Source organism: Brachycentrus maculatus, unplaced genomic scaffold, assembly GCF_059751285.1.
Source record: "Brachycentrus maculatus isolate JH-2025_06_01 unplaced genomic scaffold, ASM5975128v1 h1tg000849l, whole genome shotgun sequence".
Classification (NCBI taxonomy): domain Eukaryota; kingdom Metazoa; phylum Arthropoda; class Insecta; order Trichoptera; family Brachycentridae; genus Brachycentrus; species Brachycentrus maculatus.
In genome coordinates this window covers 253648-269009 of record NW_028281576.1, presented here as the reverse complement: position 1 = coordinate 269009, position 15362 = coordinate 253648, and the positions used below count along the sequence as shown (strand labels likewise).

The following is a 15362-nucleotide window of genomic DNA, read 5'->3' as shown; positions in this document are numbered from 1 at the left end:
ATAAATAAGGAAATGGATGTGTGCGTAATGACGGGCTTGATGTGAGCATAATATTACATATCGCTCACTTCTTTCAAGAACGTCATAAATCAAAAATCGTTAATTTTCAGTTGAGCATGTTTTCGGAATGCCCAGAAAATGTACTTTATCCCAGCAAAAGCGGCATATTTTTAACTTAATATTTACCCGCTACAGGGCAGAAAGTGTGGTTTTTGCATTTTGAAGAAAAGGTATTGTTCATGTATTTTTTTTAATATACTAAATATTTTTCAAATGGAGAAAGTAACATAAAAAGATCTGTTGCACAGTAAAAAGTTCAATATGCGTCTTGATATTTATTTTTAATACGTTGTATTATATTTTTAAACTTTAAAAACGTTCTCCTGAAAAATTAAGTTTTTTGATGTATGACGTTCTTGAAAGGAGTGAGCGATATATGTTTTTTTAACGTGTTTATATTTTTTGTAGCAGACTGTCGTTTATACGAGATTGATGAATGAACTGTCTGAAACATAAAACATAACGGGTTTAAAAATAACCACTTTGTCAGTAATCAGTGGTGAATTTTTACTTCAAATTGATTGAGAGTACGTTTGAGGGTTTAAAACGTGTATATGTATGTTTTCAATCAAATTACTTTAAAATATCGCAGTTATCAAAAGCACGACCATGATATTTGATAAATAAAAATCAAAATTTTTAGTTAAACGGGGATCTTTTTTTTATCAAGTATTTACAACATTTTACACAAGTATACAAGTGTGTCCTAATACTTACTCACAAATCAGGATTATCTCCAATCAAGAGCTTTTTTTTTACTTGGTATTTTTTAAAGTATTTGGACATACTCCAAAAAATTTTAACTGATCAAATTATAAGCTTAAAATTTTTTTTCTAGCGTTTTTCATGTATGCGATTATAATCCATGATTCGGACCTCACATACAAATGAGACCTCACATATAAAAAGCTTTTTTCGTCTAACTATAGATGTCTCTAGTATTGATCTAGTGAATTCAAGCATTTTATTTCAAATTTGAATAATATACGAGTATATATAGTTGCCGCCTCCGCCTCCGTAGTGTAATGGTCAGCATGCTCGGCTACCGTTCTGGAGGTCCCGGGTTCGATTCCCAAGGGGGGTAAAATAAATATAAGTAATTTTTTCACTGGAATATTTATTCAATATTATTACCCTGGGCTGGGTACCTGAAGCGGAGGGCTGATCACCTTTCCTTCATGTGCAAACGATCAAGATAACACTTCGTTTATATGACGCAGTGCCCTATGCACCATTGGGGTGCGGATAAGGGTTTTATTATTATTATATATAGTTGCAATAATTTTTGAAGTGCGGTTGTCAATCTTGGGTAGAATTGGTGAATGTTAGACGTATATAAAGTGAAATTTTAAACCAGCCTTTGACGGTCGTAAGCCCTGTAAATGCCCAGACCTCCATATTCTTCTTCATCTATATTGAGATTTAAAAAAATAAAATATGTAGTATTTAATTAAATTAAACTAAATAAATTGAATCGTGTTACGAAAGATATATTACCAGAGACGTGATGAGGTAGCTATGGTAGTCAGACATCATTCCAATTTGTTGTGCTTGTTTCAGAACATCGTATATCCTTTCCGTTGTGCAGTCCAGAACAATGTGGGACTCAGCAGAATTTTTGATTTGCTTCAGAAGTGGTCTGAAACAAAAAATGCAAATTCAAAGACAGTTCATAATCCATCCAAATGACATGCCATTAACTCTAAGATACTTAGGCTTCCATCTTCGTTTATGAATAAGGGAAGAATGAAGAATCAAAATGTGTGCTTTCTATATATTTCTTTTCGATATAATCAGACTCGAGACAGACTAGGTATAGCTAGTGTATAATAAAAATTCCCGAAAATATTTATTTTTTAAAGGCTTTTATGTTTTACTCTTTTCTACCATTATTTTAAATCATATTTTTTTACTTTATTCTTTAAAGCATTTTTTTTTACTTTTCTCATCTGACCCGAAAATAATTAATTTTGAATATATTATTAGATTAAAACCAATATTTTTAGCTTTTCCACTTTATTTTTATTTGATCAGCGACCGGGTTTCGTCGTTACCGACATCATCAGACTGGAGTCTGATGTCAGTCTGATGATGTCGGTAACGACGAAACCCGGTAGCCTGTCAAATAAAAATAAATTGGAAAAGCTAAAAATATTGGTTTTAATCTAATAATATATTAAAAATGCAATTCCATCACGAAGTGTCAGTAAATAATATAAATCTATTAATTAATTTTGAAAATAAGCGTACAATAAAAATTTCCGAAAATATTTATTTTTGAAAGGCTTTTATATTTTACTCTTTTCTACCGTTATTTTTAATCAATTTTTTTCATTTTATTTTATAGTATTTCCTTTTTTTTCTTTTCTTATCTGACCCAAAAATAATAACTTTTAAAAGGCTTTTGTAAATTGAAAAATTCGAATAATGAATTTATTAAATAATATAATATACGTGGCATCCAATCCATCACACGTATTCATGTTTCATTATAATCCATCATCCCTTGAATTTTACATAAATTTGAACACAAATATCTACTTTAGTTTGTACCAAAAATATAAATATACTATTAAGACATGTTACGCGCATATCGCGTACGTGTTTTTCCTTTACCCACCCTAAAAAATCTACTTAATTTAAAGTGAAACACTAGCGTGGCGCTTTATGGAGTAGAAAGTTAAATTTGCTTTAAACGGGTGATTCAGAAATGACACAAAACATATTGAATATTATAATTTACATACAAAACTAAATAATTAATCATCACGCCGCTTTTACGTAGGAGTAGACGAGGAGAATAGAACACCACACCAATCCGAACAATCTTCACCTGATCTACATTCACGCATCTCTTCATACATACCAGACTAGTAATCTGACTCATGATCCGACAGATTTTAAGTATTTGTCATACATTTGATCGAACCAAGTTTTCTATGGTCTTTGCCTCTTAAATTTATTTCACTGTTCTTTCTTACTGATTAGATTTACAAAGTCAAACCATCTCAACACACCTTTCTTGATTTTATCGGTAATTCTAAAGGCTTGAATTTTTTCATTATATCCATTCGAACATTTAAATAAAGATAGTAAAACTTGTTAAGGACATTGGTACCATAAACCAAGCTAGGACACAAAATGCCGAACCATATTTTAGTGGAACGAAAGGTCTGTTGATGATAGTCAACGGTCCATCTTCTGAGGGAAGCAATAAAAAGCTTCTTTCATCTCACCAATAGGTTTCTCTAGTGAAATTAAAGTGATTCAAGAACTATGTTTTGAAATTGAACCATATTTACAAAAGTTCCAAGAATTTGAGGAATTTGTTTGTCAATCACGGGTAGAATTAGTGAATGTTACACGTATGTAAAGTGATCACTTAAACCAACCTTTGACGGTCGTAAACTTCGTAAATGCCCAGACTTCCATATTCTTCTTCATCTATGTTGAGATTTACAACAATAAAAAAAACAAACAATCCTTTTCATCCACCCACTATACGTATCTTTTACGACTCTTGCTCAACTTTCACTCTCCAGACATCTGTCTTGCATAAATCTTTCTCTTGTGAGGCTTGCATAAATCTACGTCTGTTAAAGCCTTACCCACCCCCGTGGCTCCTGAGCTCTGTATAAAATTCAAGGGCACTTACATGTATTACTTTTCGACCCTCATCATGCGCAAATAATGAATTTTATTCAAACTAAACGTAACAAAAGAGAAAATAGTTTTATAAACTTATTCTTACGAAATAATTATGCAAAAAAGCATAGATAAAAGAAAAGATCTTGAATGGTTCTGAAAACTGTTATCTCATAATTCCTTCCAAGAATTATTTTTCCATGAATATAAAGCTTAAATTCATGGCATGGTAATTTCATATTTACAATTTTTGCATATTTATAAGAAATTAAAAACAGTTTTATCTTTATTTTTTAACTATCTGCACCGAGTCAAGCGTTACCGTGGCTTAGTCCGGGTAAAAAAATGAAAAAAAATAAACAGAACAGGCATATCTCCAATGGATTTTATTTCGCAATGCTTTTAAAGCAATTTTAACCGTTTGAGTGCCAAAAAATGCATACAGTTTCTTGTAAAATGCCACCAAAAAAACATCATTTTTTATGAAACTATATATTTTTTTAAAACCCCATAAATTCTTTGAATTTTCATGAATTTTGATGATTTTTTCGGTGTTTTATTAAAGAATGTCGAAATATTTGAAATAAAACGCTTGTATAAATGAATACAGTATTTTATTTAGAAAAAAAGAAAGACAAAAATGAAAAACAAAAGAAAATCAACAACTCTGCTTTCCTGCACACGCCGTGTGGACACCCTTCTTACAATAAGCACAAATAGTCGTTGATCTACGCAGCCCAGCACCATCTTTATTACTACAGACCAGAAGAGTTTTCAAGAAATTGTTGGGCATATTTGTTGGTTTCATTTTTTATCGTTGTTAACAGAATGACATTAAAAAATAAATCAAAATATGATATAGGTTTGGAATCACGCGGAGGAGGATCCCGAAGTCCAGGCGTTTCGAAAAAATGAGAATTTTCGGTAGAAAAATTGGTTCCGGGAGGTACATTTGTAAATGAGTAATTTCTGGTGTTACTCTCCATTTCTTGGTCACGATCAGAAGAATTACTGGAAATTCGCATCCTGCGGTTGGGAAACACGGATATGACATCACTCTCACCAGAGCTACTCTTACTCGAACTTGAATTAGAGGAGTGGAAATCGTCGCTCCCGCTATCAGACATTTCAGAGGACGCGCTCGACATTATGTTTTTTAAATTAACTAAAATAAAAAAAATAATAAATGAATCTGAAATTTAAACGGTTTACTACGATCTTACAACTATTAAGATAATATTAGAATAATATTTACCAACGCCGCAGCACCACACCCTACGTACGCGCGAATCAGAGCACGACTGACGCAATCGACGGAAATCGACGATCGGCAATCTTCGTTAAAACACGAATCGACGAAAATCGACGATCGGCAATCAAACGGTTAATATACGAAATCTATAAAAGATCAATGAAACTGAAAATATTGAAAATGTCGTGAAAACAGATGCTAAGAAGTACGCTGTCCGCCGTGAGCAATGTTGCGTGTATTACTGTTACGCTAATAAATTTTTCATCAATAAAAATGGTAAAAGATAAACAAAAAACTTATCGCAGGTGTAAAAATATAAAAGGTTAAAAAATGTATGTCACATAGAAAAATAACAATTAATTGTACTAAAATCTAAAAAAAATATTTTTGTCTTATTTTTTTTATTATTTTATGAAAACAGAGTCTTCAAATTCGGAGTATTTTTTTTTGCAAACCATGCACGGTTAATATTAGGGAGGCGAGCCAAATTAAGAGTAATATTACGTTATAATGTATACTCTCTTCAATTTGTATATGATATCCGCCATATATATTTTGTATAAATAACTAATAAAAGGTTAAAAGGAAAAAAATACAAAGAAAAATAACAAGAATTTATTAAAACAAAACCTAGAAAATAATATTTTGACATTATTTATTTCATGCTTATTAGGCTAAAAAAACGTATTGATGGTGAAATTTAATTAAGATTCACTTCACGAATAATATTTTTAACTACTTTAAATATAATAAGGCAATGTTATAAAGTATACTTTCTAACTCTTACATGATATTTATATTAAGTATTAATTTAATTTACCGCCTCCGTGGTGTAATGGTCAGCGTGTTTAGCTACCGTGCTGGAGGTCCCGGGTTCGATTCCCAGGGGGGGTGAAAATAAATATTAGTGATTTTACACTGTAATATTTAATTAATATTACCCTGGACTGGTTCCTGAAGCGCAAGAGTGATCACCTTGCCTTCATGTAAGTAATGATCAAGATAACACTGCATCAATTAGATGCAGTGCCCTATGCACCATTGGGTGCGGATAAGGTTTATAAGTAAAATAAGTAATTAATTTAATTTAAATTACAAACAAAAGTACCAAAATTACCAGCCGATGACGGTCGTCAGCCCCGTAAATGCCCAGACTTCCATATTCTTCTTCATCTTTACTAGAGACATCTATTGGTGAGATTCAAGTGATTCAAGAACAAGGTTTGTAAATTGGTTCATATATATAGAACTTCCAAGAATTTGAGTAGTGTGGTTTTCAAAAATGGGTAGAATTGGTGAATGTTACACGTGTGTAAAGTGATCACTTAAACCAGCCTATGACGGTCGTCAGCCCCGTAAATGCCCAGACTTCCATATTCTTCTTCATCTTTGATGAGATGTCAAAAAAAAAAGTGTTTTATGTAATTGAGTTTGGGGTATATGGTTATATATTTCTATCATGGAAGTAAGTTAGAGAATCGATTTTTAGCGAATATTGATATTTCTCAAGGTCACTCAATATTAAGGTAAATCAGTATTTAGATCTTAAAAATTTAGACTTAGAATACACGCCAAACTCAACGTCGGTCCATGAGTGACAAAATACAAACTAATTAAACTTCAACGATACGTATGAGTGTATTCTTTACGTACCGAGAAAAATAAATTTGTGATTTAATAATGGCCCATCTTTTATTTAATTATAATTAATAATTAAAAGACATTCTCTCATAACAAAGGACCGATGATTTTTGTTTTTCTAAAATTAGGGAAACGTTAAATGGCCCTTTTCGGGACCAAATAAAATATTTCATTGTTAGTTTTAATTGAGTTGTAAAAGGAATCCTTAACTTGAGATGGAATCGAATTTCATCACAGAACTTATGGACTTAACGATGCTTTGATTAATTAAAAATATCTTTATGAAATTACTCCGAATTTAAAGCCTCCATAATTACGTTGTTTCAGCATAGAAGGAATAAATTAATCATATTTTATTCCTTCGTTTGTTATAATAAATTGTATTATTTTTTGACATCTCATCAAAAATAAAGAAAAATATGGAAGTCTGGGCATTGACGGGGCTGACGACCGTCAAGGGCTGGTAAAGTGATCACTTTACACACGTGTAACATTAACCAATTCTACCCATTATTGACAACCACACTACTCAAATTCTTGGAGGTTCTATATATATGAACCAATTTAGAAACCTTGTTCTTGAATCACTAGAACTTCACTAGAGACCTATTGGTGAGATGTTAAGAAGCTTTTTTTATTAAGCAGAAACTCTTATATTAGTAAGTGAGGTAAGAATCCTGGATTTCCATCCATTTTCTTCTTCATCTTATCGATATTGCTTATTTCATTACAATCTATTTGAAAACTGAGAGTTGTCTTATTTTAGTTATTAATTTTTACATTTCCTCACATTATTCCACTAAGTTAAAAAAAATGTATGGTATGCACAAAATACCACATGCAAAAAATTTTTTTCTAGATTTTGCCATTACTTACCAAACGCCTTATGCCTTTTCACTGTCTTTATTTAGTTTTCTGTGAGGGAATTTTTAATACAGAGATAACTTTAGCGAGTCGTTAAAAAGGCTGTGTAAGAATTTCACTTGGCAATATTCATCCAAGAGCCTGAAAATTCTTATCATTTCCCGCTAAATAGAACACGTTATTTATGACGCAAGTGAATTGAGTATACGACCCAAATTGTTTGCGTCACGCTTTCGCGTCAAATCAGCAAAGATCGTTTTCTTCAAAATATCGTAAGGGTGCCTTAATTTTTGTACTCGTATTTAGAGACGCTAGATTTTTTTCCTTTTTGGAGTTATTTCTATCAATAAAATTCATACATGTAAATATTAAATATATAAATATAAATTTAATTTGATATTATCAATGATGAAGAAGAATATTGATAATTTGAGTAGTGTGGTTGTCGACAATGGGTAGAATTGGTGAATGTTACACGCTTGTAAAGTGATCACTTAAACCAGCCTATGACTGTCATCAGCCCCGTAAATGCCCAGACTTCTATATTCTTCTTTGTCTTTCATGAGATGTCAAAAAAAAAACACTCTGAAAAAAAACTTAATTGTTATAATTTTATTATATTGTTTATCTGCTTCGTATTTTGCCAAACCTACAAGTATGGAAAGATCTCGAAAAAATAAAACGAAATTGCTTTGTTTTTCATTATAATATACTTTTGTTTTTACGATACGTGAATTACATTTCATACCTACTCCATACGCCCTTAGACAGGACTATCTTATAAAATATTCTAGAAAATCATTCCCCTGACTGAACTCTGAAATATCCTGAATAATAAACGAAGGCTTACATTCCAAGAGAGAATTGTACTGTAACAAGGTACTGACCTTAACATTTCCTCATGTATTATAATTAAATATTAATATCCTTTTTTGCTGGATGTAAAATCCCCTTTGATACATTCCTGCACCGCGTAGTTTGCTATGTGAGACCCTTTAAAAATCATGAAACATTATTTGAACAGCGTATTCACTAACCAACCATCATGCCGCATCTGTGTAGGGAAAGGCAGAGAGATGGAACTCCATACCAATCTGTCTGTGCAAACAATCTTTGCTTCTTAGATATCCATGCATCTTCTCACACATACCCGCCAATTATTTAGACTCTTGACCTGACCGCTTTCAAGCATTTGACAAACCTGATCATGCCAAGTTTTTTTCGGTATTTACTGCTTTTTCCAACTTCATTTGCTTTATAAACTTGTTAACCCGTTATTTCCTCACTCATTTGTTCCACATATCCAAACCATCTCAATAAACCTATCTCAATTTTGTCGATTACTCCGTCTCATAAATACTCAATCATGCTAAGTTTTTAACGTTTATTCTATTTCCCTACTACATTCACTTCATAAATTGTTTTAATGTTCATTTTTCCTCATTCGTTACACATCGCTCACTCCTTTCAAGAACGTCATAAATCAAAAATCGTCAATTTTCAGTTCTGCATGTTTTCGGAATGCCCAGAAAATGTACTATATCCTTGCATAAGCGGCATATTTTTAACTTAATTTTTACACGCTACAGTGCAGAAAGTGTTGTTTTTGCATTTTGAAAAAAATATTTTGTTTCATTATTTTTTAAAAATATTAAATATTTTTCAAATGGAGAAAAAACCTTCAGGTCTTACCTTAAAAGATCCAAAATACATATTATTAATATGTACATGCTTACTTAGTAAATCTACTATGTTTTGTATCAATGTTTCTTGGTAAACTGCATTTTATAGAATAAAATAACCACTAATTAGTTTTTTCCGCATTAATTTTACATAACCAGTGTTACGGTGTTTTGTCGTAGCCGACACCCGTCTGATGATATCGGTAACGAAGAAACCCGGTCTGGGTATAATGCAAATGATGTGGAAAAAACTACAAAGTTTTTAATTAATTCTTTAATTTACTTCCGGAGTCCGCCTCCGTAGTGTAATGGTCAGCACGCTCGGCTACCGTTCTGGAGGTCCCGGGTTCGATTCCCAGGGGGGTCAAATAAATATAAGTGATTTTTTCACTCTAATATTTATTCCATATTACCCTGGATTGGTACCTGAAGCGGAGGGCTGATCACCTTTCCTGCATGTGTTAACAACGATCAAGATAACAATGCGTTTATATGATGCAGTACCCTATGCATCATTGGGGTGCGGATAAGGGTTTTGAATTTTGAATTTATTTACTTTATATACGTGTACATATTAGGTATTTGTATTTTGTTTCTTATTATATTGATAAAATTAATTTTTAATGGACATACTCATGAGATAGGGTTGTTTCCGCCACCCCAATGCCTCCTTCACTAAGCCACCCTCGCTCTGTCTGACCCCGGCATACCTGACTACAGTGCTTCTGACTCGAGTAACTCGACTCTCTAGTATAAGCGACTACAAGTGACTACAAGTGACTGCATTTTGTATTGAAACCGATGGGTAATGGACCATTATATTGCTCAAGCAGAGTTGGGGCAAAGAACTGAGCATATTTTATTATTAAACCTTAGTGCCACTATGAAATATGTTACTTTGAACCGATGGATATTTTATTTCTTAATACTGGCATTTATTCATAGTTCTTTCATCAAACCATATGTACATAAAAATGAACATAAAATATGTTTAATTAGCATTTCACTTAAATTTTTACAAAAAAAAACAAATGGCCCATTATTTTTGTTTTATTTGTAACATAAATATTGTTTGCAAAATAAAAACTCCATTAACTGAAAATTTTACGTCAAAAAATGAGAAAAAAACGAAATAAAAAAATGGCTAATCGTTTATAAGTGATTAATTGATTCGGCAGTCACTTTGTGGTAAAATTTATCCATTTTTAATTAATGTTTTACTTAGTAAATACCACTATTTCTTAAAATCTACTGTGACGGTGTTTGAAAATGATGCGGAATGCATCGAAACACGTGTCATAGTAGATTTTAAGAAATAGTGGTATTTACTAAGTAAAACATTAATTAAAAACGTTTATAAGTGAATAGAATGAATTGAAAAAGAAAACTCCCATACGTATAAACTGAGAGAAATTGTAGATACGTGAGCAGTTATACATGCAAAAAAATATATTATCTATTTAAAAATATAAAAAAATGATAAAATAACATAATAATGTTTTTTTTACATTTAATAAATAATAATATAAAACAACCCTATATATGGATATGAGGCATGAAGTTGGGAAGAGAATAATTAAAGAAGACTAATGAAATGCCATTAAAAGTATTTTAGCATAAAAAAAAACAATAACAAATTGATGATAGTAAGGAAGGAAAAGGAAAAAGGGAGAAAAGGGAAGGAGTTAGAGGGAAAAACTAAGGGAGGAGGTTTGATGGACAGTTAGGATTCTAATGATAAATAGTAAAGTCTCAGACGTTTCTTACAAGTTATTAGAGATGCATTAATTTTAAAATTGTATAAGTAGAATCAAACGCTTAAAGCCATTTTAGAATTTTCTAGTTTTGAAACTACCTTCCCTATATGCCCGTTTTTCACCTCCCTAGTTTGACACGCCTGATGTTAATACTCGAACACTGCACGAAGCTGTTCCACTGCACACGTTTCCGAATATTTCACACCGTTCGGAACAAACATTATTAACTTTGAACACCTGTCACAAAGCTACACATTCGAAAAATTTTCACAATGCTTTTTATATAATATGTATGTACCGTGTGAGCTTTGGAAGCTTGCACATGCTATCTCACGGTTTAGAATAAAGATGAATTATGTATTTCTATGTTTTTCTTTATATATTTAAATCCTCTTCAAAAAACATCTTACGGATGACCACACAGTCTATATCGTAGTCATATAGGAGAAAGTGACCAAGTGCATTTTTTATAAAAACGTGATCATTGACTATTTGATATCTTACTAGCTTTATATTGCCTTGCGAAAAATCCCAAAGGATTTTAAACTTAGAAGTTTAATTTATTGACTTGTAAAATATGACTTACAGCTTTTATTTTTATTTTTTGCTCATTAAAGTGATCACTAGACACATGTATAACATTCACCATTTCAACTTCATTCTATTCTTCTTCATCTTTGATGACATGCCAAAAAATCATATTAAAATAACTCCTGTAATCCACATTTGATGAACATGTATTTGGACACTCGTAATGATGTAAAATTAATGAGTTTACTTAAAAATAAAAATATGTTTACACGGAAAGTACAATACTTACTTTCAGAAAGTAAGTCAGAAATGAAGACTCTAAGGAGGATATCTGGCAAGAGTCTATGTGACAGAATAAGGAATCCTAGGATAAGGGAAATATGCGAGATCGAAAATGTCGTTAGATAGGGAAGGCAACAAAGGAGACAATGGTATGGACATGTGAGAAAAATGCAACAATCTAGACTCCACCACATTACACTGTAGACGAGCAGACCACCAAAGTGATGGATCGACAGCTGAGAACCGACACGCAGAAGGCTAATCCCTCTTAAAAACAGGCCACAAGGCTTATACCAAACTGAAGAAGAAAAAGAACACCATACTTGATATTTCATTTTTAATTCATGTTTTACTTAGTAAATACCACTATTTCTTAAAATCTACTGTGACACGTGTTACGATGTATTCCGCATCATTTTCAAACACGTATTTCAATCAATCGTGATATTTTTCGATGATGCGGATTTTCTTCTGATCTGAATTTATCCTTAATTTCTTCCGACACTTATCCACACCCAATGGTGCATAGGGCACTGTATCATATTGACGCATTGTTATCTTGATAGTTACTTACATGAAGGCAAGGTGATCACTACTGCGCTTCAGGGACCAGTAATATTTATTTAATATTACCCTGGGGTAACATTAAATAAATATTAGAGTGTAAAATCACTAACATTTATTTACACCCCCCCCCTGGGAATCAAACCAGATACCTCCAGCACGGTAGCTAAACACGCTAACCCTTATCCTTAATTAGTCTAGATAATCGAGATTTTACTGTATTCTTTGCACATTCTTGTAAACAAAATAATACGTAAAATCTAACTTTTCTGAATCATGTTAAGTAAATGCTCAACAAACCAAACTTCTTATGCTGTATTCAAAATATTTATATAATTAAACAAGCTTTACCTGAAATAATTTCAGCAAAGTAACTTCCTGATTCAACTGAGCAATTTAGACATGAAATAGGAAATAAGTATTCAAAGCCCTGTTAAAGTTTTCCAACGAAGAACCCTTGCAGATACTCCCTTATACGGAGAACGAAGCCCTTTAGTTCAACTTCAACTCTATATTCCGGTTATTCAAATGAAAATAAAAAGATGAAGGAATGGCGTCTTCAAGGGGACAATATGACTTCATGTGTGTTGCCTACTTTCAAAATCCGCCACATCCAATTTTATGAGATTTTAAAATAAATACTCTATCGGAATGCCACTTGTGGGTTTTTGTTTAAACTATTTATGCACTTAAAAACCCTGCTCAAAATACTGAAAATCAGCGTCGTATTTCAAATTTCGCTATATTCATGGAACTCTCCTTCTGACCCATATCGGCCAATCAGAGAGCGGAGATAGGTCAAAAATTAAGATGACGTCATTATCGGTTTGTGTATCGTGTTTTTGTGTTTTTTTTTTTAATACTGAGAAAAACGGACAAATTCTCTATTTCATAACATTTTATGTAAAGATAGACAAATCTTTGAAACATAAATGTACCATTTTTTGTAAAATCGACTTGCATGGATCTGGCGGATTTTGAAAGTAGGCGACACATATAATTTAAACGTTTATTTAATAATTCTACATAATAGTATATTATGATATTCATTCAACGTTCCCGGAACTTATTTTGATTAATTCATTTTGTCATAAGTTAAACTAATGGAAACATGGAACTGGAACAAGAAGGATGAAAGCATTGTGAACGCTCTTGAAATGCGCTCCCTCAGACGAATGTGTTTAAAATGAAGATATTAGAAAGGAATGTAAGGCTGAGCGAGGAATAATTGAAAAGATAAGGAAGAGTTCTTCACACCTTACATAATTTTATCGATAATTCTTATATCAATCATCCGAACATCTATCACACATAGTTTATGCGTACATTTGTCTGAGAGATCGCATTTCAGCCACATACAGCCTACTTTCATTGTTATTCAGCCAACTCCATGTTTAACTTACCATACATTAGGGTTGGAAGTAGGACTTCTTTGATATCATGGATGAAATAAGGAATTCTGGAGAAGAGTGTGAAATATTTAAGTACGACATTTTGATTGTGTCCAAATACTTGTTCACAAATCTGGATAATCTCTTATTATAGGAGTTTGTTTTCATATTTCCATCTCACCAATAGATGTCTCTAATGAAGTTCAAGTGATTCAAGAGCAAAGTTTTCAAATTGGTTCACATGTATAGAACTTCCAAGAATTTCAGTAGTGTGGTTGTCATTAATGGGTAGAATTAGTGAATGATACACGTATGTAAAGTGATCACTTAAACCAGCCTATGACGGTCGTCAGCCCAGTAAATGCCAGACTTTCATCTTCTTCTTCATCTTTGATGAGATATCAAAAAATAATATGAAAATAACTCCTGTAATTGGAGATAATCCAGATTTTGTGAACAAGTATTTAGACACACTCAAAATATTGTAAATTAAAAAGGCAATTAATAATAATTTACAAATAATAAATACACAAGTATATGATTTTGCTAAAAGTCGGTTATTAAATATGTTTCAAATCACTCACTATCCCTGATCCCTTTTGACTGTGACTGCCAATCAACACAAAAAAAATAAAGCCACTTGAGATCTTTCTAAGCTTCTTTCCCTAACCGTCAAAATATTTTGAATATAGTTTAGTAGACAGTGTTTTAGTATTCATCAGTATTGATAAAGAAGCGGTTTGCTTCGAAACCGGTAGACATTATAAACAAGTTATTATAAAATATTAATTGTGATTAAAAAAAGTTATATTTAAATTATATTATATTAATATTTAAGTGTTTTTGTATGATATGAATTATAATAAAACATTGCTCGTACTAGCAAATGCGATTTATTATCAGTTTCTTTCCTCTACTAAGCTTCCGTATATGATATATTATATCCTCAACTTGGCTTGTTTTTTTTGAAGAGATAGCAAGAAATGGAAGCTGTACAGCCTATTGTTTGATTTATCGTGCGACATTTAGGGGCATCATAAAAACAGCACCTTTGTTACAGTGTATTACTGGCACTGTATATATTTTGATATTTTTGTACCTTTGTATGTACGAGAGTAATAAATTATTTAATGTCACAATGATTCGAATAAAGCAAAAAACACCAAATAAAGCTTTCAATTAAGATCATAGGAATGTCAACATGATATCAAATAGGAAGGAAAAAAGATGTAAATCTGAGCATCCCAGGACTTTTAATTTTTCATTTTCATTTTTGCTTTTTGCCAATAAACACTTAACAAGAAGGTGTAAAGAATATTTTAAACGTGTTTTTTTCGAGAAGAAAATTTATTTGAGATACTTGAACATTATCGACTCTTAAATAATTAATTAAGACCCTTTTTACTGCTGTATCTTAATTTATTTTATAAAAATTATCAATGATAAAATATTATATTTTGTTAATATTTAATTTTTAAAAAATATATGGAAAGTATTTTATTTGTTCGAAGTAATTTTCGTTACACTATTTTCACATATATAAAAAGTTTCTCAAATTGAGACGACGCATATATGGATTTTAAACGAAAGAAGATGGAAAACTCATTATTCCCGAGATTACGACCTAGCGTTTGGCTGACTAAAGTGATTAATTTATACACTTGTGTAGCGTTCACCATTCTTCCTATTGTTG

General features: G+C 31.7%; 1 protein-coding gene and 1 long non-coding RNA gene across 2 annotated transcripts in view; both read right to left on the bottom strand.

Annotated features, from left to right (window-relative positions):
• The window catches only part of KaiR1D (Kainate-type ionotropic glutamate receptor subunit 1D), a 226646-nt gene that overhangs the window by 51771 nt on the left and 159513 nt on the right, over positions 1–15362 (bottom strand). The window contains exon 6 of the mRNA XM_088275369.1: positions 1558–1699. Coding sequence (XP_088131495.1) covers positions 1558–1699 — 142 coding nt within the window. The remainder of the gene's footprint in view (positions 1–1557; positions 1700–15362) is intronic.
• On the bottom strand, positions 4303–5097 carry LOC148300027 (uncharacterized). Its single transcript, XR_015839003.1, has 2 exons — positions 4961–5097; positions 4303–4870 (listed from the first exon to the last, which is right to left on the bottom strand). It is a non-coding gene; the product is annotated as an uncharacterized LOC148300027 (long non-coding RNA).